This window comes from Pholcus phalangioides, unplaced genomic scaffold (assembly GCF_987345545.1).
Source record: "Pholcus phalangioides strain wild (caught in Gottingen) unplaced genomic scaffold, Ppha-v1.0 ptg000010l_1, whole genome shotgun sequence".
NCBI classification, from domain to species: Eukaryota; Metazoa; Arthropoda; class Arachnida; order Araneae; family Pholcidae; genus Pholcus; species Pholcus phalangioides.
Window position 1 is genome coordinate 8,414,584 of NW_028301603.1, and position 21,753 is coordinate 8,436,336.

Consider the following 21,753-nt stretch of genomic DNA (forward strand, 5'->3'; position numbering starts at 1 on the left):
GCATATGACATTTGTCTCGATACAATTCTGAAATGTCACGTATATCGAAATATCTTTTGATTAATTTTTTACAAACGTTTACCATGTGAAATTTCATTTACATTCCTGTTGAAATATTTTAGTTATGTGTGTATGAAATGAAATAAATTTACTTTTTGTTATATCAAATAATGAATTTAGCTCATTTCAAAACCGAACCGCAGGAAAACACACTAACGGCACAAAATATATTCACTCATTTATTCAACAAATTCCAGCCCAATTCTGTCATTATATTTAAAATTCAGCGACACAATTTATATTACTATTTATCACGTTGAAAAATGTTGAATAAAAAAAATCTTAGGCTTCAATGAAGCGGCAACAACAAATAAACTTCGGACGACAAAGAAGAAAAAATAATTACGGTACAGCTCAGGATAAAGACAAAATCGCTAATATTGGAAACTTTTTTCAAGGGAAACTATTTTTCTGATGGGGGGATAAAATCAGTCATTTTCTGAAATAAAAGCCTCATGGAAAGATGTATGACAGACACAAACTTATCATAGTTAAGGCATTCATGTCACAAGATTTGATACTAGCAAGACATATCACGACTTTTTCAAATGTGATACATTGTTTAAAAGATACACACCAACAAAGAAATGTCTAAAATTCATAATAATCTTTATCAAATGCATCTGAATATTTTTTCTCCAATAAAGCATTCGTTTCTTTGGAACTAGATGCTGTGTTGCACTGAAAATTCACAAAAGGTTAAAGGTGGGAGGAAAAAACGAATGACCTCATTTTGACTATATCAATTTTCCCACATGCCTGAATCAAATAGCAAGTACACAGTCTGTGTCAGTACACATATTTATTGTCCGAGCCTATTGAATACGCTCTGCCGATTATTTTGGGCGAACTTGGACCCAGCACTATTTCTCAATGAAATTACTTTGCCTCTCCCACGAACTACTGAGACCAAATTCTGTGTTCTGGATTGCTGCTGCAGCTGCTTCTTTGCGAGACCAATACGTGTTATGGCAGCACTTCTGTTGCTAAAACCCCCCCGGCGACCTGTAAATGCAAGTAAAAGAAAATTAAAAAGTGAATCGATTGTAGCAAAAACATGCATAGTATATTTCTTGAAATATATGTCACATTGAAAAAAAAAATCAAATTCTTTTCTTGCTCAACATAATGGTTGCATTGCCCTTCATTTGGATGTAGAGAGAATGGTTATTTCCGAGATGATGCCTTTTAAATTTTTTTTTTTTTTTGTCATTGGGATGAATCTGGGATATGAAACCACTGCAGGGCCGTCATTTCAACTTTTTCCGGGGGGGGGGGGGGCAAAGCACATGTACTCAATGTATGTATATATATATATTTGTATATAAATACCATTTTTAGTGTATTTTCAAATGCCAGGGGGGAGGGGCAACGGCCCCCTGCCCTCCCTAAATGACGGGCCTGAACCACTGAAATGAACTTGATTAAATGTTTAATCAAGTTCATTTTTCAAATTACTTCTAATGTTTAAAAGTATGCCCATGTACATAACAAAAACTGTGACAACTATGCCATCGTCAGTATGTTGCAATGATATTACAAGTGAAATATTTTGCATGAACTTGATGCTATAACAAGTTCGATATTGAAATCACTCTGGCTTGACCATATATAGGAAGCCAAAATACCACTAAAGATATCAAACAAGAAGGTGTAACATTATTCTGATCCTTGGAGCAAAGGTCTGGTTTTTACTTTATTTCCATTCATTTTTACATTTATATATTTTGAAAATTAGAATATTAACCTTTTAGTTCCGCTTGTGGTGGTTGCTTATCGACAACCACGGTCAATCATCGTCCGGTAAATGTTGCCATTTTCACATTTGTTAATTCTATTTTTTGCGTTCTGTGATTATGCTAATTTTCCTTGTTTGTTTGAATATGATACAAGTTTATTCTTTTAAAGACAGATTAGTTCCATAGAGCAGTTGTTCTGAAAATTTCTTTAAGATTGTTTAAAAAAGCCTGTGGTTAAATTTCTCTCACTTATCATCGCTTGTTCATCTTAACATGAAGTTTCAACATTAACATTTAGTAATAATTAATTGCATGAACACATTAACATTTAGTAATAATTAATGGCATGACACATTAACATTTAGTAATAATTAATTGCATGAACACGCTAACATTTAGTAATAATTAATTGCATGATTATGAACCAAATTCTTATGAACCAAAATTCTCTAAAATGAAAGTTCAAGGTAAAAGCACAATCCAGGACAGATTTAGTTTTTCAAAATTATGCAATGCAGAGTTCAGTTTGGGTGTTCTATAGGATTGAATGATCTTTTTAGGTCATTATATTGGATGGAAAATAACATGAGTAGGGAAACATTTGGGACTTATACTGGTTGGTATAATGGAATGGACATGATAACAAGCGATGACTGTATTACACATGTTAATGAAAAATAGAAAGAAAAATTCAAATTATCAGTTCAAGAAACGTGCATCAATTATTATGCTGCAGGGGGATGGGGACTTTCATAAAATAATTTTCATTGAATTATTCCAAATATCAAACACTCAAGGCCGAAAATCTGTCCTATACCACACCTCTATTATTCTGCACACCAAATGTTGGCCTGAGAACTTGCTTAGCTCCAGATGTACGAACTATATTTTGAGTGAGTATCTTGTTTATCTGGCTCACATTTGATGTCTGGAGATCTTTGACGCTCTGCACAACTGTCCTCCTGCTAACGGATGATCTTGGGCCAGAAACTGATGATGGCTGCTTCAATCGAATTATTTTCTTTCCAGGAAAAGTAACTGGTTTGGTAACTGAAAAATGAAAATATATATATTCTTATAACAGAAATGGAATTAACAGAATTTTAAAAGAATTTAACAGAATTAAATTACAAATGGACAAGGTCAGACAAGAAAAAATATTTGTTACTTCATTAATGTAGAAAAAATAGTGCATCAATGCATGTGGTAGAACGAAATACAGCCAAAAACAAAGAAATTAACACTGTACTAGCTTAGCTTTTACTTATTATCCTAAAAGAAAAACGAGATAGAATAGCTGAAGAAAGAAAGAGAAGAAAATTGCTCTAGAATCGCAGAAGAGAAATAACGAATCGCTCTGGAACATAATTTTGAACTTGAAAAGATGGAGTTGCAGCTTGAGTTTCAATGAATCTAGACAGAAGAGCCATCCGTCACTCTCATCGATCAGCCCAAGTTTGGCATGGAGAAGTTGATTCTGAATTTCAATCCGAGTGAAGATGATATGTCGTTATTCCTAAAGTTGTTTGAAAGGCAGCTAAAATTCTTGAAAGTGGAGAAGATGAATTGGGTTGCGTATCTGCTGGGAGTTTTGCTGAATGAAGTCGCTAAACTCATTGCTCGAGAACCTGCAGATAAGGCCCATGATTACGATCACATCCGGGAGGTTTACGGACACATGCCATTTCAAGCTGAGTGCGAAAAGGTTCCGGCAGCTCTTCCCTACTCACAGAAAAGCATCTCAAAGTACCTGGAAGGACTATGAGATCCAAAGTTACTTCAAAGGCTGGCTGTCTGAACTGAACATTGGAAATTTTGACGAGCTAAAACATCTGAAGATTTCAAATCAGATGAAGAGGATCCCACCTAAACTAAAAGAGCATTTTCTGGATGTTTGGAGTGAGTGGACTACCCCTGAAGATATCGTGGAGAAGCTTGATGCTTATGATAATCTTCGAAACAAAAAGAGTGAGATCCAAGTTGAGAGGAAGAAGTTGCAGTCCAAGCAACATGAAATCTCTGGGTCTCCTGTGCAACGAAGAGACTTTCATTCTAATCAACGTGCGAATCCGGAATCGGAAGATGCAGGACGTCATCCTGTCTTACGATGCTATGGTTATGGGGAACCTGGTGTTACCAAGTCCCAATGCTGAACGTGTAATCCTCCAACGGATAAACCTGGACCCAGTGTCAACGCTTTGGACTTTTATGGTTTCTCAACTGAGAGACATCAAAGAAATGCTATCAAAGTCATGATTTGTCACAGGCATGGAGCAGTGTGTGCTGACACGAATGTTAAACATTAGGTGGCAGGGGAGAAGCTATATCATCTCCTACAAGAACATAGCTTGCTCTTTTCCCGCAAGACTATCGTTATGAGATTAGCCTATGGATATGCTCGTAGAGCCGAAGTCCTAACTACGACTGTGGACATCAATGTTCAAGGTAAAGTGATTCCCACGAGATGATGGTACTACCACAGGCTAGAGAAAACCAAACCCTTCTCGGTACCGGTTTTCTCAGCGATGCTGGAATCATCCTGGATGCACAGCAAGGAAAGTGGTACTTTCCTTGCTGAAGTTTCCCTCTGCTGAGTCACCCTCGTGAAGATGAAGGTGTACCCACCTTATTTCTCAGCAACGAGAACTTGATTCATTCCCAGCAGAGTTCAAGCAATGCTTCAATCCAGGGGAGGCCAGACACCTTTCACCGAGAACTTTATTCCTTCTCAGAAGAATCCCATAGATGCTCCAAGTCAGGAGGAGGAAGACCTTTACTCTGGCACCAGATCAACATGAGTGGTGATGACAGGGTATACTGCAGTAGAGGTGACCCTGGAGAAGGCTATGAAAAGTGTTGTGCATCAATTTCTTACGCGACCTCGCGAGGAAGGCATGCTTGCTATAACTGCGGTCTACGTGGACATGTTGCCCGACGATGTTTAGATCAGATAGTGTGTTACCAATGTAGAAATCATAGTCATATTGCCCATAACTGTCCAAGTAGCCACACTGATAGCCTATCCTGCTTGATTCGTAAAAGAGCCCAGCGGTGTGAGCTGTTGAATTTCATTGTAGTGAAGAATTCACAGACTTTCCGAGAGTAACAATGTGAGAATGATGTTTTGGATAAGATAATCGAAAACGTTGAATCTACTCAAGAAGCTGAAGATTACCTAAACAGGAGAAAACGAGAACTCGTCTTGAATCCCATAAAGAAGTACCGATACCAAAGGGAGTTGACTATATTACGAGATGCTAAGACCATAACCGGGGTTACCCGGACCCCAAGAGAGTGGCACTCTTCAAAAGTGCATCCAAATCCTAGTGGGCAACCTGAGAACCAGTGTGATTCAAGGACTGAACTTCAACTAAGACAAGAGTGTCAGCAGTTGCCCGGGGCTTCCCGTTGTGTTCATCAGGAATTACTCCCAAAGGAAAGATGGCTCTTACTGGCTCCTCACCGAGACGTTGTCGGAGCAAGAGGAGGAGATTGTAACGAATCTATTTTTCCAGTATGGACATTTTTACTAACTCTCTGCAGCCTTAAGTGTGAGTTGGAATGTGGCTTCCATCCTGGAAGGTTGTCTGTTTTGAGTGTGCTTCGAAATAAAGTCTTCTTTAAGTTCCGTAGTTTTGTGTATACATTGGAAACCCCTCCAATATCAAGTGTCTAGGAATATTCTGCTTAAATAATATACTTCCCGGAAAAGAGACGCACCTCAGACACGACGTCTTCTTATATAATTAATACTGCATAAAAAAATCTATGATGAGGAATTTTTTCTTTCATGAAAATAGGGAGTAACAAAATTGTACCAATAATAAATTATTAAAAATGAATACCCGAAGAGCTGTTCTTCTGAATTGTTCTGGTGGTTTTGGCTGAACTCAATGTTTTCAGCACTCCCCTGTATTGCAAGGGTCTTGAATTATCCTCTTCAATTTTACCAGCGGTAGAAGTCACTTCTCCAGTTGAGGATGATGGGCCCAAACGATTGAATACTGATGATATATTCTAAAAAAATATATATATATATATAACTCTTGTATCTTGTATTTATCACACTCAAAAATTATCATACCAAAACAAAGTTTCTCAGAAGCATTCAAATTATGGCTGCATTTGATGCTGAATGATGTGAAAAAGCATGTATTTTCATATTTCAATGCTGCCAACTTCGTCATTGTGATGGTCGAGTGGTCATAGTGGCAGACTTGCTTTGTGAGGACCCAGGTTTGAAATCCACAGTCACCACAGTGGTGGTTGGCTGAAATTGGTTTTCTGTGGTATCCAAACTTCGAGGTGCAAATGTGAGCCAATCTCCTGGCTTGCCACAGAGACCAGGCCCACAACAATAAAATTATTCAATTATTACACTTCACTCATAATTAGAAAAATTGATGGTGAATGGCAGCATTATATAGAAACTAAGTTTACGGAGAGTTCACTACATGCATATTCCAACATGTACCAATTCGTTAGAAGTTGCACAGAGGAATATGGACAAGATTTATGCATGGTTTAGTAGTAGTAGCTGCCAACTTTGGATAATGAAAATTAGAGAGATTTAGATCCATGCAGGCATGGATCTAAATTTTGCACAAAAACAAATATACAAGGGATTTTTGTAAAATAAAGATAGAATTTTTCATAAATGAAAAAAAAAAGAAGTGGCATCATGCTAGCCACCTGGTTTCTTTCTTATTTGTTATACATATAAAGATTATTATGATAGCAACATAGAAAGCTCTTACACAGAGAGGAAAAAACGATGGAAGAATTTCAGGATAGGTAAAGCAGCAGTTGAAAAAAAAACAAAAAAACGAGTGATTCTAGAACTAGAAACAATGTTTTAGCATCCTGAGCTCAGGTTGAAAACTGCACCAACTAACACTAAAAACAAATGAGACGGCAGCGTGCCTTAAGCAAGTACTCTGTTTAATTAGATGAAACATCCTAGGGTCCCATAATGTACCACTGATTTTGAAAACCATATTGAGAAAAAAACAATTAGAAAATTTCTGTTGAATGTTCTCTCCCATGAAATCATGATATTCCTTTACTGATTTCCATTTTTTTTTACTTCTGTTAGTCCTGCATATACAGCAGATGGCACTTATTAGAATCATGGATAATGCTATCATTTGGGTATTGTTATCACTTTCGTTAAGTACAGATCAGACCAATATCATAACATGGGCAAAAAATTTGTTCATAGCTATCAAGACTTTGGATAATGTTATCAATTTTTTTTCTCAGTCAAAAGAGCTTTTTGCACATTATTAAGATAAGGTTTATATTGCTATCGAATCTGCAAGACTATGTAAGAAGTCAGAAGGCTCCTTAATTGACCAAAATTTCTGTACTCAGTTCATGCCATAATCAGACTGAACTCAGCTGCTGCAATTTATGTACACATGTAGCGCTGCTTTTGTAATGGTTTTTCTATAGTGAAGGAATGTGTAAGATAATGGAAAAAGTCCCTTTCGTCAGTTCATGGTTAATTTCTCTCAACTGATCACATTCACACTTCCTCGGCCTGAAGACTATCATAAGGGATCTGGAATGCATTGTACATTATGAAAGTATTGTTTTTTGTGATACACATTAGAAGCTCAATTCTAATTCCACAATTTCTGAATAGAAAAAAGGATATTTTAGCTTAAAGCCGGAGGAAAACCCTATTTTAGCACATAAAATACATGTTGTATATTCTACATATAACGAAAAGGTTCCATGTTTTTTCCTATTCTTGGAATGAGCTTGGTTGGGAATAGTAGTGTAAATATAGAGCATGTTTCTTTGTGCATGGGGAGGGGTATAGAAGAAAATGATCACATCAGCTGAGGTTTGCCTTTTGCAAAGGGTGGGTGGACAGCAACTTTTATCTGCTCCTCACCAATTTAAATTTTTTTACAAGAGAAACTGGGGAAGCCCACAGTGAGATGCACAAGACTGATTTGATTTTTTTGCTAAGTCAGAAATTTGTTTCCTAATTTCTGATGAATCAGAAAAGGACGGCCTATAAGGGTGAAGGTGAATTGGTGTTTTATCTTTCATAACTAATATGGGGGAATCAATATTTAGAGGTGGCACATCATATTTTTATTTCGAAAAAATATTATCATACTGTTTAACTAATGACTTAAAATGATCCTTTGCTTCTACCTTAAAGCAGTCCTTCTTTTCAACTCTAGTAGAAATAGGAACCATAGGATAAGTATAGAAACTTCTATTGATACCAATATTATAAACATTATTTGAAACAGAAATAACATTCAAGGAAACAGTTATTTTCCGGATATTATGCTGAGGTGAGCTCGGAAAGAAAAGTCATCACGTCTCCGCCGGGACTCGAACCCAGGCCCTCTTGCATACCGGGCAAGCATGCTACCATCTACACCACTGGAGACACATGAATCTGCCTTCCTAATTTCACGCACTGTGTCGTGAGGCGCTGAAGTAGAGGCATTAGTAGCCTCTCTTAACTTCAGGAAATGGCCCCCGGGTGGGACGGTTTAGAGAGATTTAGATGGCTTTTTTCTCAGCCAGAGATATCAAGGAAACAGTTATTTTCCGGATATTATGCTGAGGTGAGCTCGGAAAGAAAAGTCATCACGTCTCCGCCGGGACTCGAACCCAGGCCCTCTTGCATACCGGGCAAGCATGCTACCATCTACACCACTGGAGACACATGAATCTGCCTTCCTAATTTCACGCACTGTGGGCCATTTCCTGAAGTTAAGAGAGGCTACTAATGCCTCTACTTCAGCGCCTCACGACACAGTGCGTGAAATTAGGAAGGCAGATTCATGTGTCTCCAGTGGTGTAGATGGTAGCATGCTTGCCCGGTATGCAAGAGGGCCTGGGTTCGAGTCCCGGCGGAGACGTGATGACTTTTCTTTCCGAGCTCACCTCAGCATAATATCCGGAAAATAACTGTTTCCTTGATATCTCTGGCTGAGAAAAAAGCCATCTAGAAATAACATTATCAAATTGCAAAACACAAACTTACAAAATCAATTTTTAATAATTATTAACTATAACTATTTGCTGAATATTACTTTCCATGTGGGTAGCATGGGCGGAGATATGGGGGTGCATTCCAAATTTTTTTTGGGATATACAGTAGAATCTTGACTATTGTTGCCATATAGACAGCTTAGTCTGTTGTTCACTCTCTGAGAGATGTGAAATGGGATGTGCCCAGTCCTTCAATATCAATGTTGTCATGACATCGCCAAATCACCAGAGTTTTTGCCAATTTGGCAATACTTACAGATGAATGTGTTAATTTTCATTTTTACATAAGATAATGACTATTTACAGGTGAAAAATGGCATAACAAATGATAAATAAGAACTATTTACATAATTTTCATAACAATATTTATATTCTTGGATTTCTTTTTTTCTGTAATAAATTTTAAAACACAGTACATACATGTGTACATAATGTAAATGTTTGTTATGCATAAAATACATACATTTTATTCACCAGTCCACCTTACACAAGTCTTATATGGAATTGATAATGTAAATAACAAGTTTCTATACCTTGCTGAATTTGACATCAGTAGAACTGCTAACATGACTATCTCCAAGTCGATCAAATACGGATCTTTTCATAGCTGAAAACAAGAGATTTTGATGGATTACTACAAAAATCTAACATTTCTGCAATCATTTGAACTGATATAAATCAAAACATGAAACAGAATTGTTTTCCCGCAAACTATGATTTTGTGGTTATGAGCAGCTCATTCACGGGTAATCAGAAATTGAAGGAAAGAGGAAAAAGAAGCAAGATTCTTACACTGCATTTGCTGTTGCAGATGAAGGAGCTTCCTGCTTCTTTCGGTGGTGCCAGATGGCATCCTCACAACCATCGATTTTTCTTCTTCTGGTTGTAGTTGTTGTTGAAATAAACGAGCTTTTTTGATTGGTGATTGGCCTGGAGAAACTGACTGTGACAAATTAACGAGAGTTCTCTTTGTTGGCAAAGCAGAGGCTAAGAAGATGAACAAATCCATTAATATGAGCAAAAAGTAACAAATAGACATACATGGCAATGGATATGGTTGGGACTGCTAAAACATAAAAACTGCATCACAGGATTCAGGAACACGTTAAATTTATGATAAAAAGTTTCAATTTTATAACTGCTTATTTCCAATTTTTACAAAGCGATTATAAAACAAGACCATATTTGATATACTTTCCATCACTCCAGTGAGTGAAATTTAAAATTACCGAAATCACATGAATACCTTACAAAACAATGAACATTGACAAAATAACCTTCAAAAGTACATATAATTATTCAATATTGAACAATTGATTGAAGAAATAAATATAAGATGGTTGTTTCTGGTCAAAGTAATAATATGATGGCTGGTCAAATGAAAAGGTGACGAGAGCTGACAGCTCCTGCTGAGAATACATGTATCAGAAATAACTTCCTTGGGACTGAAAGAAGAGATACGATTGCTTTGCAAACTGTGAGAGAACTATTCCTTCACCTCACTATCCAAGGCAAACTTTTGTCCTTTCAGATGATTTTTTGAGGCTAAACAAGTGAAAACTGGCACTGTGGCAGGTCTGAATTGTAGAGTTTATGCCCCAGTAGTACCCCATTATTTCAGCAAAATCCAGTGAACATTTTGGTTGTTTGCTAGGACACATATGAGCGGACATTACAATGGAACAACACAAAACCCTTACTCAATGTTCCACAGCATTTGTTCTTTATGGCAAGACACACACATTGCAATGATCAACGTCGGACTCTGGTGTTACAAAAAGGTGTAATATCGCACAATCAGCAACAGTACATGGCTATCAAAGAAAGTTATATACACAGCTTAATCTGCTAATTTTTTTCCCCTATTTAATAAAAAACATTGCACTTTTTATTAAGATTGCTCTTTCTAAAAATACAAATACAAATACAACGCCACAACAGGCAAATTGCCCAACGAGGTGGCTGACTTAAGAACATCATGGATCCCCGAACCCTTTTTTACCCTACCTACGAGCCCTACCTACTACTGCTACACCACACATGCACCCCGCCCACAACCCCCCCCCCCGCGGAACCCCCAACGAATCGGTACATGCGGGAATGTGCGTGTACGTGTAGTGAAACCTGACGTGAAGTTTTTTTGTTTCTCTGTAATGCTTGTTATGTGTAGTGCTGCCATCTGCCACCAGTTTTTCAAACTATGTGTGAAGTGTTATGATTGAATGATTTTTCGTTGTAGGACTGTTGCTCTCTGTGGCGAGACTTTTTAACGGGGAGATCGGCTCGCATTTGCGCCTTGAAATTGGGAACCACAGAAAACCAACTTCAGCCGACCACCACTGTGGTGTTCGAACCCGGATCCTCGCATCGCGAGTCCGTCACTATAACCACTCGACCACCACAGCGGCATTGATTGATGGACACATAACATTGCCCACCTTGTGCAATGCAAAACCCTATTCTGCTTTTATATAGAATGTATGGTGATAAATCTAAAAAAAAATTAAGCCAGCCAAATTTTTTAGGCACCAAACATTTTTTATCCTTTGAAAGAAACGGTCTAAAATCAATTTTTCCACTGACTTTTCAAGATTTTGATGTCCCATTTTTTCCCCTGTTAGTATACAAGCTGACATAAACTTCGAAAATTCTTGTGTTGCTGTTTCTAATTTAATGGCACATAAAAATTTTTATATTCGCCAATTCAATTTTTTAAGCGCCATAGTGACTGGGATTCATCAATCCCTGGCATACTGTATTTTTTTTCTGTGCAGACCTTGTCTCATTTCATTTGACCACACCTTATACAGTCCCTGAGGAATAAGTCTAGCTTCTTTACGAAATGGTCAGCTACTTCCCACATCATTCAGACACTAGCCACTTGACGAAGATGCTTGTTTCAGACATGGACAGTCACATATACATAAATTATAATATATATAAAAATTACATTATTATATATTATATATAATTTCACATAAATATGTTGTTTCAAAAAAATTCAGCACCTAGAGAGAATTTTCTAAATCACGAATGCATTACCATTTTTTTAAACAATAAATATAAAAATAAATTATGTGAATCAAAAATCACTTTTGCGGAGATAAGTAAATCATAGAATACTATGTTCATAATATTATCCTATAAGTTTGAAATTGTTTCAATAAAAATTAGTACAGATAATTGGTTTAGTATCAGTATTACGAGCAACAAGAATAAGAAAACTTGATACATGCACAAAAGCTACAAAGTAATATGATACTGGAAGAACTACAGACAGCATTAGAAACTACATGTTAATTTTTTTTTCATCACCACCTACTCTTTTGCTTTAGAAAGCCAAAGAATCAAAGAGGAAACAAGCAGGAAATGCTATTAGTAAAAGAAATGAAAGCGCTATAGAGTGCAGACTAAGAACCCATAGCACACCCAAAATCATTATAGACATTTTCTAACCTGCTGGTGTCTCTCTCCTAGAAACTGGCGTGAAACCTGTCACTGCCGAGTCAACTCTCTGAACTAGTGGAGAACTTTTTCTATTGACATTACTTGGTCTGGTGTAGTGATTCAATATTCGGGTAGTTGCTGAAAGAGTATGGTTTTCGTAAATCTTCCTTCATTTTCTTTCCCCCGGAGTTTAAATCATGTTCAGTAGGCCCTCAATTAACCAGATTCGGGTTATCAGAGGTGCAGAGTTGCCAACTGCTATGGATCGTCCGTAGTTTCTATGGACGGCCACAATGAACTAGGGAGCTATGGGAGACACTCTCAGTACCACGGAAATCAGTTTAAAAAAAATATGGTCTTCGAGTTTCTTGTGGTGTTTTACTCTATTTTTATTTTTATTATTTTTATAAAATTACATTGATCTTTACCGTAATGATGAATTTGTGTATGCATGTGAGTGAGTTCGAGAGAAGACAAACTCTGAGTCAAATTGTTTTATGTGTGTACAGAAGGCAATCTGTAAAGTCTCGTAACAACAGGTTTTTGAATGGTTCAGCGCAACGGATCCAGGCAACTTCATTTGCATAGAGCATGGTTGAGCTCGCGGAACTTGTGTGGAAAAGAATGTTTTGTCATAGGTATTGTAGGAGCTATGATCATTGGTCATTTTCTGCACACAAGAGCTAATTAGACCGGGACCTACAATTTATTGCCAATTCCGAACGGCGGGTTTGTATTTTATACTCATCGAGAGGTTGGTGTGCTAACCCCTCGATGGGGGACTCCCTGCGATAGCAATTTTTTGCTGCGGTCAAGTCACCATTTTTTGTTGCACCCCTGTGCCAGGAAAGTTTTTTGACAAGGATGAACCCGGTATCGAACTCACGACACCTCAAAACATCCTTTGGTACTTTAGGCAAACATCTTATCAACAGGGCTACAGTGCCTCTTAGGAGCTATGATACAAAGAAAATAGGTCTAGGGTTGCTAGACATCCATATATATATATGGCCCACAAGGGCATATGCAGGTTGGGATTGCATTGAGTATTCATGAATTATTAAGGGATTTGGCGATGCCAGAAAGTTGCTTCGGGAGGTTGGGTGGGGGCTCACATGACCTGAGCCCTATAGGTTCCAGTATCGCTGAGGGGTGCTGTATTTAATGAACCCTGAATTAAAAACTTTAAAACAATTAAATTTTTGAGTGATTATTTTTTATTGTAATATGATTATATTGTCTTAGGGGGGTGCCCCCCTCCCCCATATGGCGAAGCTGAACATTCATCACTACTGATGAGCTTTAAGCCAATGTTGGCATGTCTGGAGGTGTTTTTGATATTGATTTTGAAAAAGTAAGTACTTAGGTGCAGCAAAACCATGTATAAAATGCTTTGCATTGCTGCAAAATGATTCAAACCACAAACTCTTGGCGTAGCAAGAGCTTTGTGTGTTACATAAGGGTATTGTTTTCAAAGCATGTATAGGTCTACAGTAATATTCAAAATGTTGCGAATCGTAAGTACAATGTACATTCTTTATTTAATTTTTTACTATACTAATTTGATATTTCATTGCATTGTGCAGTAAATTGAAATCATTTTTGCACAAATGCATAATTTATATCATTCCTATCTCATTTCATCTACTTAGCCTTAAAACCGAATAAGGTTCATATTATTGAAGTTTTCAGTTATCTGAGGTAGGTTTGATCTACATTAACCCGGATAATCGAGACCTTATTGTAGGACTTTAAAAATTCCAGACACCAGGTTGCTGCGGAAAAACCAGAAAATTGGTATTGACACCTAAAATTTTCTATATGCGATTGCAAAGTCAGAGTATAAGAATAACACAAGATTTTCTCATTTAACAATAATGTGTCTTCCAACATGTGAAGGGGGTGGCAAGTTCCGGAAAAGTCTGAAAAAAAATAATTAAGGACTGTTTCTCTTGGGAAAAAATTAAATTTGACTGGCACCTAAAGTTTTTTTACAGTTCCAACATGCATATTGCAAGTCGTTTCACTGCACCTTATTTTTGACATTAATTTACGAAAAGTACCATGGATAACCCGAAACTCAGTTAATGGAGGTCCTAGAGCATTTATAAAATATGAAATTTTAAAGCGACAAAAATAATAAAAAATAAAAGGAACTCAAAATTACTGGTGCCCACTTCATACTCACTTTTCTTCCCTTAATTTCTTAGCTCAACATTCCAACCTACGTTTTAAGCATTTTTTATCCTGAAAGAACCCTTAATACTGCTGTAACATGAATCTTGTAAAATATGTTCAAGGTGATTTTCCTCCTTTTTTGTAGGTAAGCAAAAACCAAGACTGTTCTATATCAAGTTCACGATGTAAATAATAAATTTCATGCACAAACAGTTTTATCACAACATCTTTTAAACTCGTCCAACACTGATAGTTAAAAATCAGTTATTCTTTCATCATACAGAGGTTTCAGGGTTTACGGGATCCCTATCTTAAGTGGCGATAGAAAGAAATATTAACTTGCTTTCTAGAAGAGTGGATATAAACAGTCTGTTACAACACAAACCACTTGCTTGCTCCTAAAGTCAGATGAAGAAATTTAGACGTAGTTTGAGTAATGGCGAAACGTAAACATCACCACCACCATCTCACACTTTGTTGCTGTCATCATGACTATCATTTCTTCAGCTGGATACATGCTACGTGTTGTTCTTGAGTGATCTTAGCTCTCATGTAACATGAATGGGACAGGTTACAAGACAAGCAGCGAATCAGGTGCCTGCCAGGATCTGTTTAGTTTTGGTGCATCAGACACTTGGCCACACCTTCCAAATCCTGTATCGTTACCGGTTTGTGAATGGGAGGAAAATAAAAAGCCAAGTGCACTTATTTATTACTGCCCCCCCCTCCCCCGCCTGAAACACACACAGCGTGGACCCAGTTTTAATCTACTCGTGTGTGTCTTAATTTTTTCTTCTGACTTGGGTGTAAATAAGTGGTCTGTGCTATAAAAACCAGTTTTTCACTATTCCGAAAAACTGATGTTTTACTTTTGGTTTCTTCCCTACCTCTAAACAGCTGAATGGTTGATACATTTCATTTTGTGCTATAAGTGTTTGACTTCTGTTCAAAAGATATTCCTTTGCACGTCCTTTAACCTTTTAAGCGGCATTGAGACAAGATATCTCGCCTCGTTAAAGGCCTCTTATTTTAGCATTGGAAGGCCTAGATATTTGGTAAAGTTGATTTCCCAATAGAACATTTATCTCTATGCCCTTTACTTTGCACCTGCTCAAAATCAGAAGAAAGCCTATTTAATTTTTAAAAATGTGGTATTTAATAAGGGGGGTTAATGATTTCTGCTATGCCGCTTAAAAGGTTAAGGCAAATTTTAATCATTTTCAACTAGTTGATAACCATAGCACGGGACATAGTAATAAATAACATCTATTTCACTGTCTGCATTCATAACACAAGTTTATAAACTGAAACACAAAATTTATTTTTCTTACGAGAACTCTGGGTCTTCATAAATGGCACAGAGGGTTGCCCTATCATCTTCTCTTTAACCATCTGGAAAATGAAAAGTCTACTTCATTAAATCAGATTGTTTTTTTTCCACAATGAGAGTCTATTTGATATAAATCGGCAAGTGCAAAAACAAAACAAAAAAATTCTCTGTACCTGATTGTGATATTCTTTAGCATGGCGCAGTATGGCGATGACATCACCCATTACTCTTATGCCCATATCATACAGGTATTCTTTCGACAAATCCATCAACATATCAAGCTGGATACGGTTATCATAGAATATGATAGCGTAGTTGGCAGCCACATTCAGAGGCATACCTGCGTTCCTAAAAAACTGGATCCACTGGCTAGTATCTAAGGGAGGAAAAAATGATAATAGTTATACTCGATGCAGCTTATTGGAATCAAAAAATTTTAGCATTCAGGTATTGTTATCAATTTTGCAAAGAATGGAGCGGACCAATATCATAACATGGGGAAAAATGTATTTATAGTGGGGACTTCGGATAATTTTATCAATTTTTTTCCGTCGAAAGAATTTTTTCAGCATTTTGAAGCTAATGTTCAATCTTTTTTCCCCTGTAAGGTATCGTTATCAAGACTATGTATTTGGTTAGAAAACGTTCTCTTCCCCTCTCCCTCATTGACAAATATTTCCAGACTTAATGTCGAATCAGTCTATAGCATTTGCTGTGATCCATATCCGCATGGAGCTGCTTTTCCAATAGCCTTCCTATAGTGTAAGCAAATGTATGGGGGGAAAACGCTTTGATCTAGTTCTTGATCAGTTTTTTTTCATTGTTCACTGCTTCTGTTGGGCCAAGGTTTTGCAATAACTTCAAACCCAGTAGAGTTTATTTTCCGGTGAATTTCATTTTGAATTTTCATGATTTTACTTTTAATTGGGTAGTACCAGAGTACCATCCGTTCAATTCAATATGGATGTATTCCCTTTGAATTATTCAGATTTATAGCATGGATTTAGGCACGTGTGGATGCCTTTGAGTTACACGAAATTTTGTGATTTTTTTTCCCGCAACTGATAACCCTGGTGCTTTGGCTCTTTCAAAATTTTTCATTGGGGGACTATAATGCTTTTCAAGCCAATGTGCTATTTTTATCTGTTTTAGTGCCCTTTTCATTCCTCACTCTCATCAGCATCCCGGCCAAGGCCGCAACTAGATGCTTGGTCAACCAAGCAAAAATGCATTTTGGCACCCCTCTTGTAACGTTGAAGTGGAGGTTAAATGGTGAAATTTCTGCCCTCCTCCCCTCCAGTCCGGTGCACTAGACCCACCTTATCCTCCTCCTCCCCCCCCACCCCACAGTTGCAACCCTGGATCCTTGGTCTTATCAAAACATTTCTTATGAATGAGTATTCTTCAGTCAGATGGAAAACACTTGTTTTTGGCAGAATTTGACATTGCAACTGCAAAAGAAATTGTTTGCTGCCTAAAATGTGTCATTAGCATGGTTTTGAACAGCAATCACACCAAGAAATTTGGTTAGCATTGGGTGGCCATAATAGCAAAGCAAAATCCAAATGTAATGGGCCAGTGAATCCCGTGGCCAATACGTTCTTCATTGGTTTCAGAATTCCTTCTCGCGATGTTCCAGCTCACCAAAAAGGAATTGCCAGCAATCTTGATTCTCACGAAATGTTGAAGATGTTTGGCGAGCAAAAAAAATGTTGCCAAGGATCAAAATCCTTGGTGAATTTGGAAATAGCCAAATTTGGTGCAACCCAGTACTTAAGAGGAATCAGCCAGTTGGCAAATTGGCTGGCCAAAACTCTCAGCAAATTCGTGAATTGGTCAAACTTCAGGCATTGCCAGTAGCATGTACATGTCTCCTTCTAGAACATGGAGGCTTTCCTACACGGTTCAAAACAGCTATAGTACAATTCCTTTCTGGCAAACTTTTGGCTTTCTGTTAGCAATTTCTTTTTTTTTGGCAAGAAAAACATCTGAAAGCATGAGGAGAGATGCATCGACAAGATTGAAAAAAGAAAGTCATTCTTCCTAATGACTTTCTTGCCAAAAAAAAAAAAAAGAAATCGCCAAATAGGGATAATACAATTGCAGCAACTGATAATAATCACCGGTTCTTAAGAATCAACCACTTTTAAGAATCGAAGTGCCAAAACAAAACTGTTCTCTGGCAAGAAAGATGTCCGAAAAGCATGACTCACTCCTGAACTACTTCTCCTCGTGCTTTCTGACAGTTTTCTCGCTAAAAGGCATCAACTATACTATACATATAGAAACGTCCTCTCCACTTGTCAATACAATATTCATCGCAAGACTGGTTATTTGTGGAGATGAAGATTACAAGGAAGAAAATCCATCACTGCCACCCACGGGGACTCGAACCCCGGTCTCTCGCTTGCCGGATCTTCATCTCCAAAAAATAACCAGTCTTTCGATGAATCTTGTATTGACAAGTGGAGAAGACGTTTCTATATGCATATGGCCATCTGGTTGGCCTTTGTCATTCACGAGCTATTAGTTGATTGTTGACGCCGTCCCTGTACAGTGCCTTCCAACACATATATATATATATATATATATACGCTCCAAGGTAGAAATATTCTATCTGCTTCCATAGCTTAGATGGTAGAGCACTCATCCGGCAAGCGAGAGACCGGGGGTCAAGTCCCTGTGTGGCCAGTGATGAATTTTCTTCCTTGTAATCTTCATCTCCACAAATAACCAGTCTTTCAATGAATCTTGCAATTATACTATAGTTGTCCCAAAAACATTATTGTTGCCAATGGAAAGTCTTAAAAGAGCCAAAGCAACAAGCTAATCAGTTGGCGGTAAAAAGTAACAGCCTGATTGGCACAACCTGAATCTTAGCCTGCAAATAAACAGAGGGGTAGGCTACAAAATTGCTATTGGCACCGGGGCCGCCAAAGCCATGAGCCCGACCTCGATTCTAAGCACAAACATTCTTTCATTTACGAAGAATCTCATGATACTTATAAGATCAAGTCAAGTCTCAATTCTTTTGTGAATACATTATATATTGCACATGTCTCCGTTCAAATATAGATGACTGAAACCCTAATTCTAAAACAACCGTAAGTATTTTTATACTTACTGACTTCACCCATCTTGATTCCTCTCTACCCCTTTTATTCCCCCTCTTTATGAGCCAATGTTTATAAATTTACTGAGTTTTAGAGAATTAATAAACAAAATTCATCCAATCAACACACACAAAATATCTGATGTATTATAATTGTAGATCTTTCATAATAATATATATAAACAGCTTTGTCAACATATTTTAGTGGTCGAATCAACTTTTTTCAGAAGACTAATCACCCAAATTCGAAGGTGAAATCCATTATAGATGGCAACACAAAGCGGGTACGTTATGTAGTCGTTACTGACCATATTTCCTTCAGTTCTGGGTAATCTGATATTAGTGACCATATTTTTTTTAGAGAAATACAGGAAATTGGTATTTCAAAATTCAGGACGCCGTTGACAGGGCCATCTTAAGAGCATCGTAGACCACCCCCCCCCTCGGGCCAAGTAAATTTCCTAAGGCCCCACCTGACGAATTCTCGAAAATTTCTAGCTGATCTCATTTTTGTGCGGTCCCTTCTTCTCTTGAGGCTCCCGGCCGTGCCCTGGGGGTCCCATGCGTTAAGATGGCACAGGCCGTTGACGAAAGAAATGTCAATCATTGGGAAACAGAAAACTGCCAAAGATACGTCTAACTGGAGTGACCGCATGTCCCGTATTTCCCGGGACAGTCCTGGTTTTCTAGCCGTCCCGACTTTTTGGTAGAAGTGTCCTGGTTTTTCCCGTTTTTTTACATGACGCCTACTTGAATTTTTATTCTTTATTGAAGCCAAAGATTGAAATTATTTTTGAGCTAATAAATTATATTATGATAATTACAACTACAAATAACAACATTAATCTCCCACATTTGCCTTGGTGAAGGTTTTATTTCGTGGAATCCATTGCAATTTACAGTAATGCTTCGTTTCCCGCCATTGTGATTTTTTCGTAACTTCTGCAATATTTGGCAACATTGTTCACTTTTGGCGTCGTCCTTGGCAATAATTGGCGATGTCCCGTATTTGGAATCTTAATTTCCGTATTTCTCTCGAAGAAATATGGTCAGCCTACGTCTAACTCATACATTCTCAACTTGTGGAGTGATTTAGTGATTAAACTCTAGTATTAAACTCTTAGTATTTGGTGATTAAACTCTGTCGGTGAATACGGCTCGCAACACGTTTCCAGGTAATTTAAGCTGACAACGCACATATAAAGATCACGTAAGTGACTCTAAGCACACTTCCAAGTTACTTGAGCGTCCCCAAACACATTTCCCAATCACTTGAGAGACCCGCGATCAGTGGTGTATTTACCCACCACAAGGGGGGGGGGGGGAAAGCGGGCTATGGCCCAGGGTGGCAAATTTTTTGAGTATAGACAGAGATGGGGAGAAAAACTTCTTTTTTTAAATTCACGTTTCGTAAACGTGTGGAACGGCCATGTGTCATTTCTATCGTAAGGACGTCAGCATCAAGGGGAGAGAGGGTCCGATTTGATGACAAGGGGGGGGGGTTAGGATGATGCTTACGTTATCAACCCACCTTTCATAAAAATATGAAATATTCTTAATGTCATCTTACTCGGTGTGCCAAAAACAGGAAAAATCTTTCGCTAGTTTGTAGGCACTTGAACTAACATTCTCCCTATTAATAAGTTTCATACAGCAGCCATATTAGTGATTCCAATTGTTTCGCGGATCCAAGTGATCTGGAAATGCATCCGAGCTGCTCAAGTGCTCTGGAACTATGCCACGCATCCCTCAAGTGATCCGTAATTATGCAGCGGATCACTTAAGTAATCTGGGAAGTGTGCTGCGGGTAACTTGAGTGATGTAGAACCGCATGGAGGCCGCTTCGCTTAAGTGCTCTAAAACTATGCTACACGTCACTCAAGGGATCTCTAAATGTGCCACGGATCGCTTAAGTGTTCCGCAACTTAAGTGATCTGTGAAGGTACATACTCAAGTAGGCCACCCTTCACCGATCACTTAAAAGTATCACTTTTTGAGTATCTGAAAATGAGCCACGAGCAACTTAAATGCTCTGGAATTGGGCCACGGGTCACTCAAGCAATTTGTAAATGTGCCGCTTAGTTCAGTTTTACAAAATTAGGTTTGAGGGGGCAGGCCACATCAGATAATCCCCAGGACCACATTTGATCTGCGAGCCAAGGGTTTACGATAGAGGGTGGGTCGCAATGAATTTCTTAAAAATAAATTTTGAGATCTTAGCCTTCAAATAGCATTAAAATTTACAAAAATTGATTATAATAATATATGAAGGTATTCTTTCAAAATTTTAATTAAAAATTTTTTTTGCATTAAAAAAATAAATTTTTGATCGTGTAGAGCAGTGGTTTTCAACCTTTTTTTGTCCATGGCCCCGTTTCAACCATTTCTCATTCCTGTGGCCCCCCTTGCGAGCATGAATAATTTTCTACTCCCCCCCCCCCCCGTTTTCCCATTAGAAGATAATTATTCAAAAATTGTCTGAAGTATAAATATTTTTGAATTTAATTTGATTAATTTTTAATTTATGAAAATAATGGAAAAGCAAAATAAACATAATAGAATACAGTAAAAATAGGATAAATCCCTTGGGGTCACAAAGGGTCTGTATCATCGTAATGTTACTTTTTCTGAAGTTTATTGTTTTGTGTTTTTCTCAGTTTGATTTGTATGTTTTATGTGTTGTGTCAGTCCAATTAAAAAAAAATATTTTCAATCAATGTAAACTCTGCGCTTGAAGACGGCACAATGTCATCAAGTTACTCTTACCGGATGAAATTTTTATTATTTCCAAATTAGTTTTTTTTTTGTGTGTAAAAGATTATGGTTTCATTGAGAAATGTCAGTTGTAGCTTCCAAAATAC

The 21,753-nt window shown here is 37.6% G+C and overlaps 1 protein-coding gene across 2 annotated transcripts; it reads right to left on the reverse strand.

Moving 5' to 3' along the window:
- Positions 1-225: 225 nt before the first annotated feature.
- LOC149080842 (uncharacterized protein C19orf47 homolog) lies at positions 226-19,173 on the reverse strand. 2 transcript variants are annotated; one of them, XM_089237510.1, is made up of 9 exons: positions 18,905-19,145; positions 15,954-16,156; positions 15,782-15,842; positions 12,282-12,410; positions 9,618-9,812; positions 9,359-9,432; positions 5,645-5,816; positions 2,622-2,849; positions 226-1,065 (listed from the first exon to the last, which is right to left on the reverse strand). In XM_089237510.1, exons 1-9 carry the CDS (start codon positions 18,915-18,917, stop codon positions 863-865), a joined length of 1,278 nt encoding a protein of 425 aa, XP_089093636.1. In that variant the 5' UTR covers positions 18,918-19,145; the 3' UTR covers positions 226-862. The 2 variants fall into 2 exon arrangements, with proteins under 2 accessions (XP_089093636.1, XP_089093637.1); XM_089237511.1 differs by lacking the exon at positions 12,282-12,410 and having other exon boundaries at positions 18,905-19,173.
- Between the last annotated feature and the right edge of the window lie 2,580 nt (positions 19,174-21,753).

Excerpts from the sequence above, each read along its gene's own strand:
- LOC149080842 (XM_089237510.1), bottom strand. Across the intron at positions 12,411-15,781 it reads TATGAAGACCCAGAGTTCTC|CAACTACCCGAATATTGAAT; the intron begins GTAAGAAAAATA and ends ATACTCTTTCAG. Across the intron at positions 9,813-12,281 it reads TAGGAGAGAGACACCAGCAG|CCTCTGCTTTGCCAACAAAG; the intron begins GTTAGAAAATGT and ends TCATCTTCTTAG.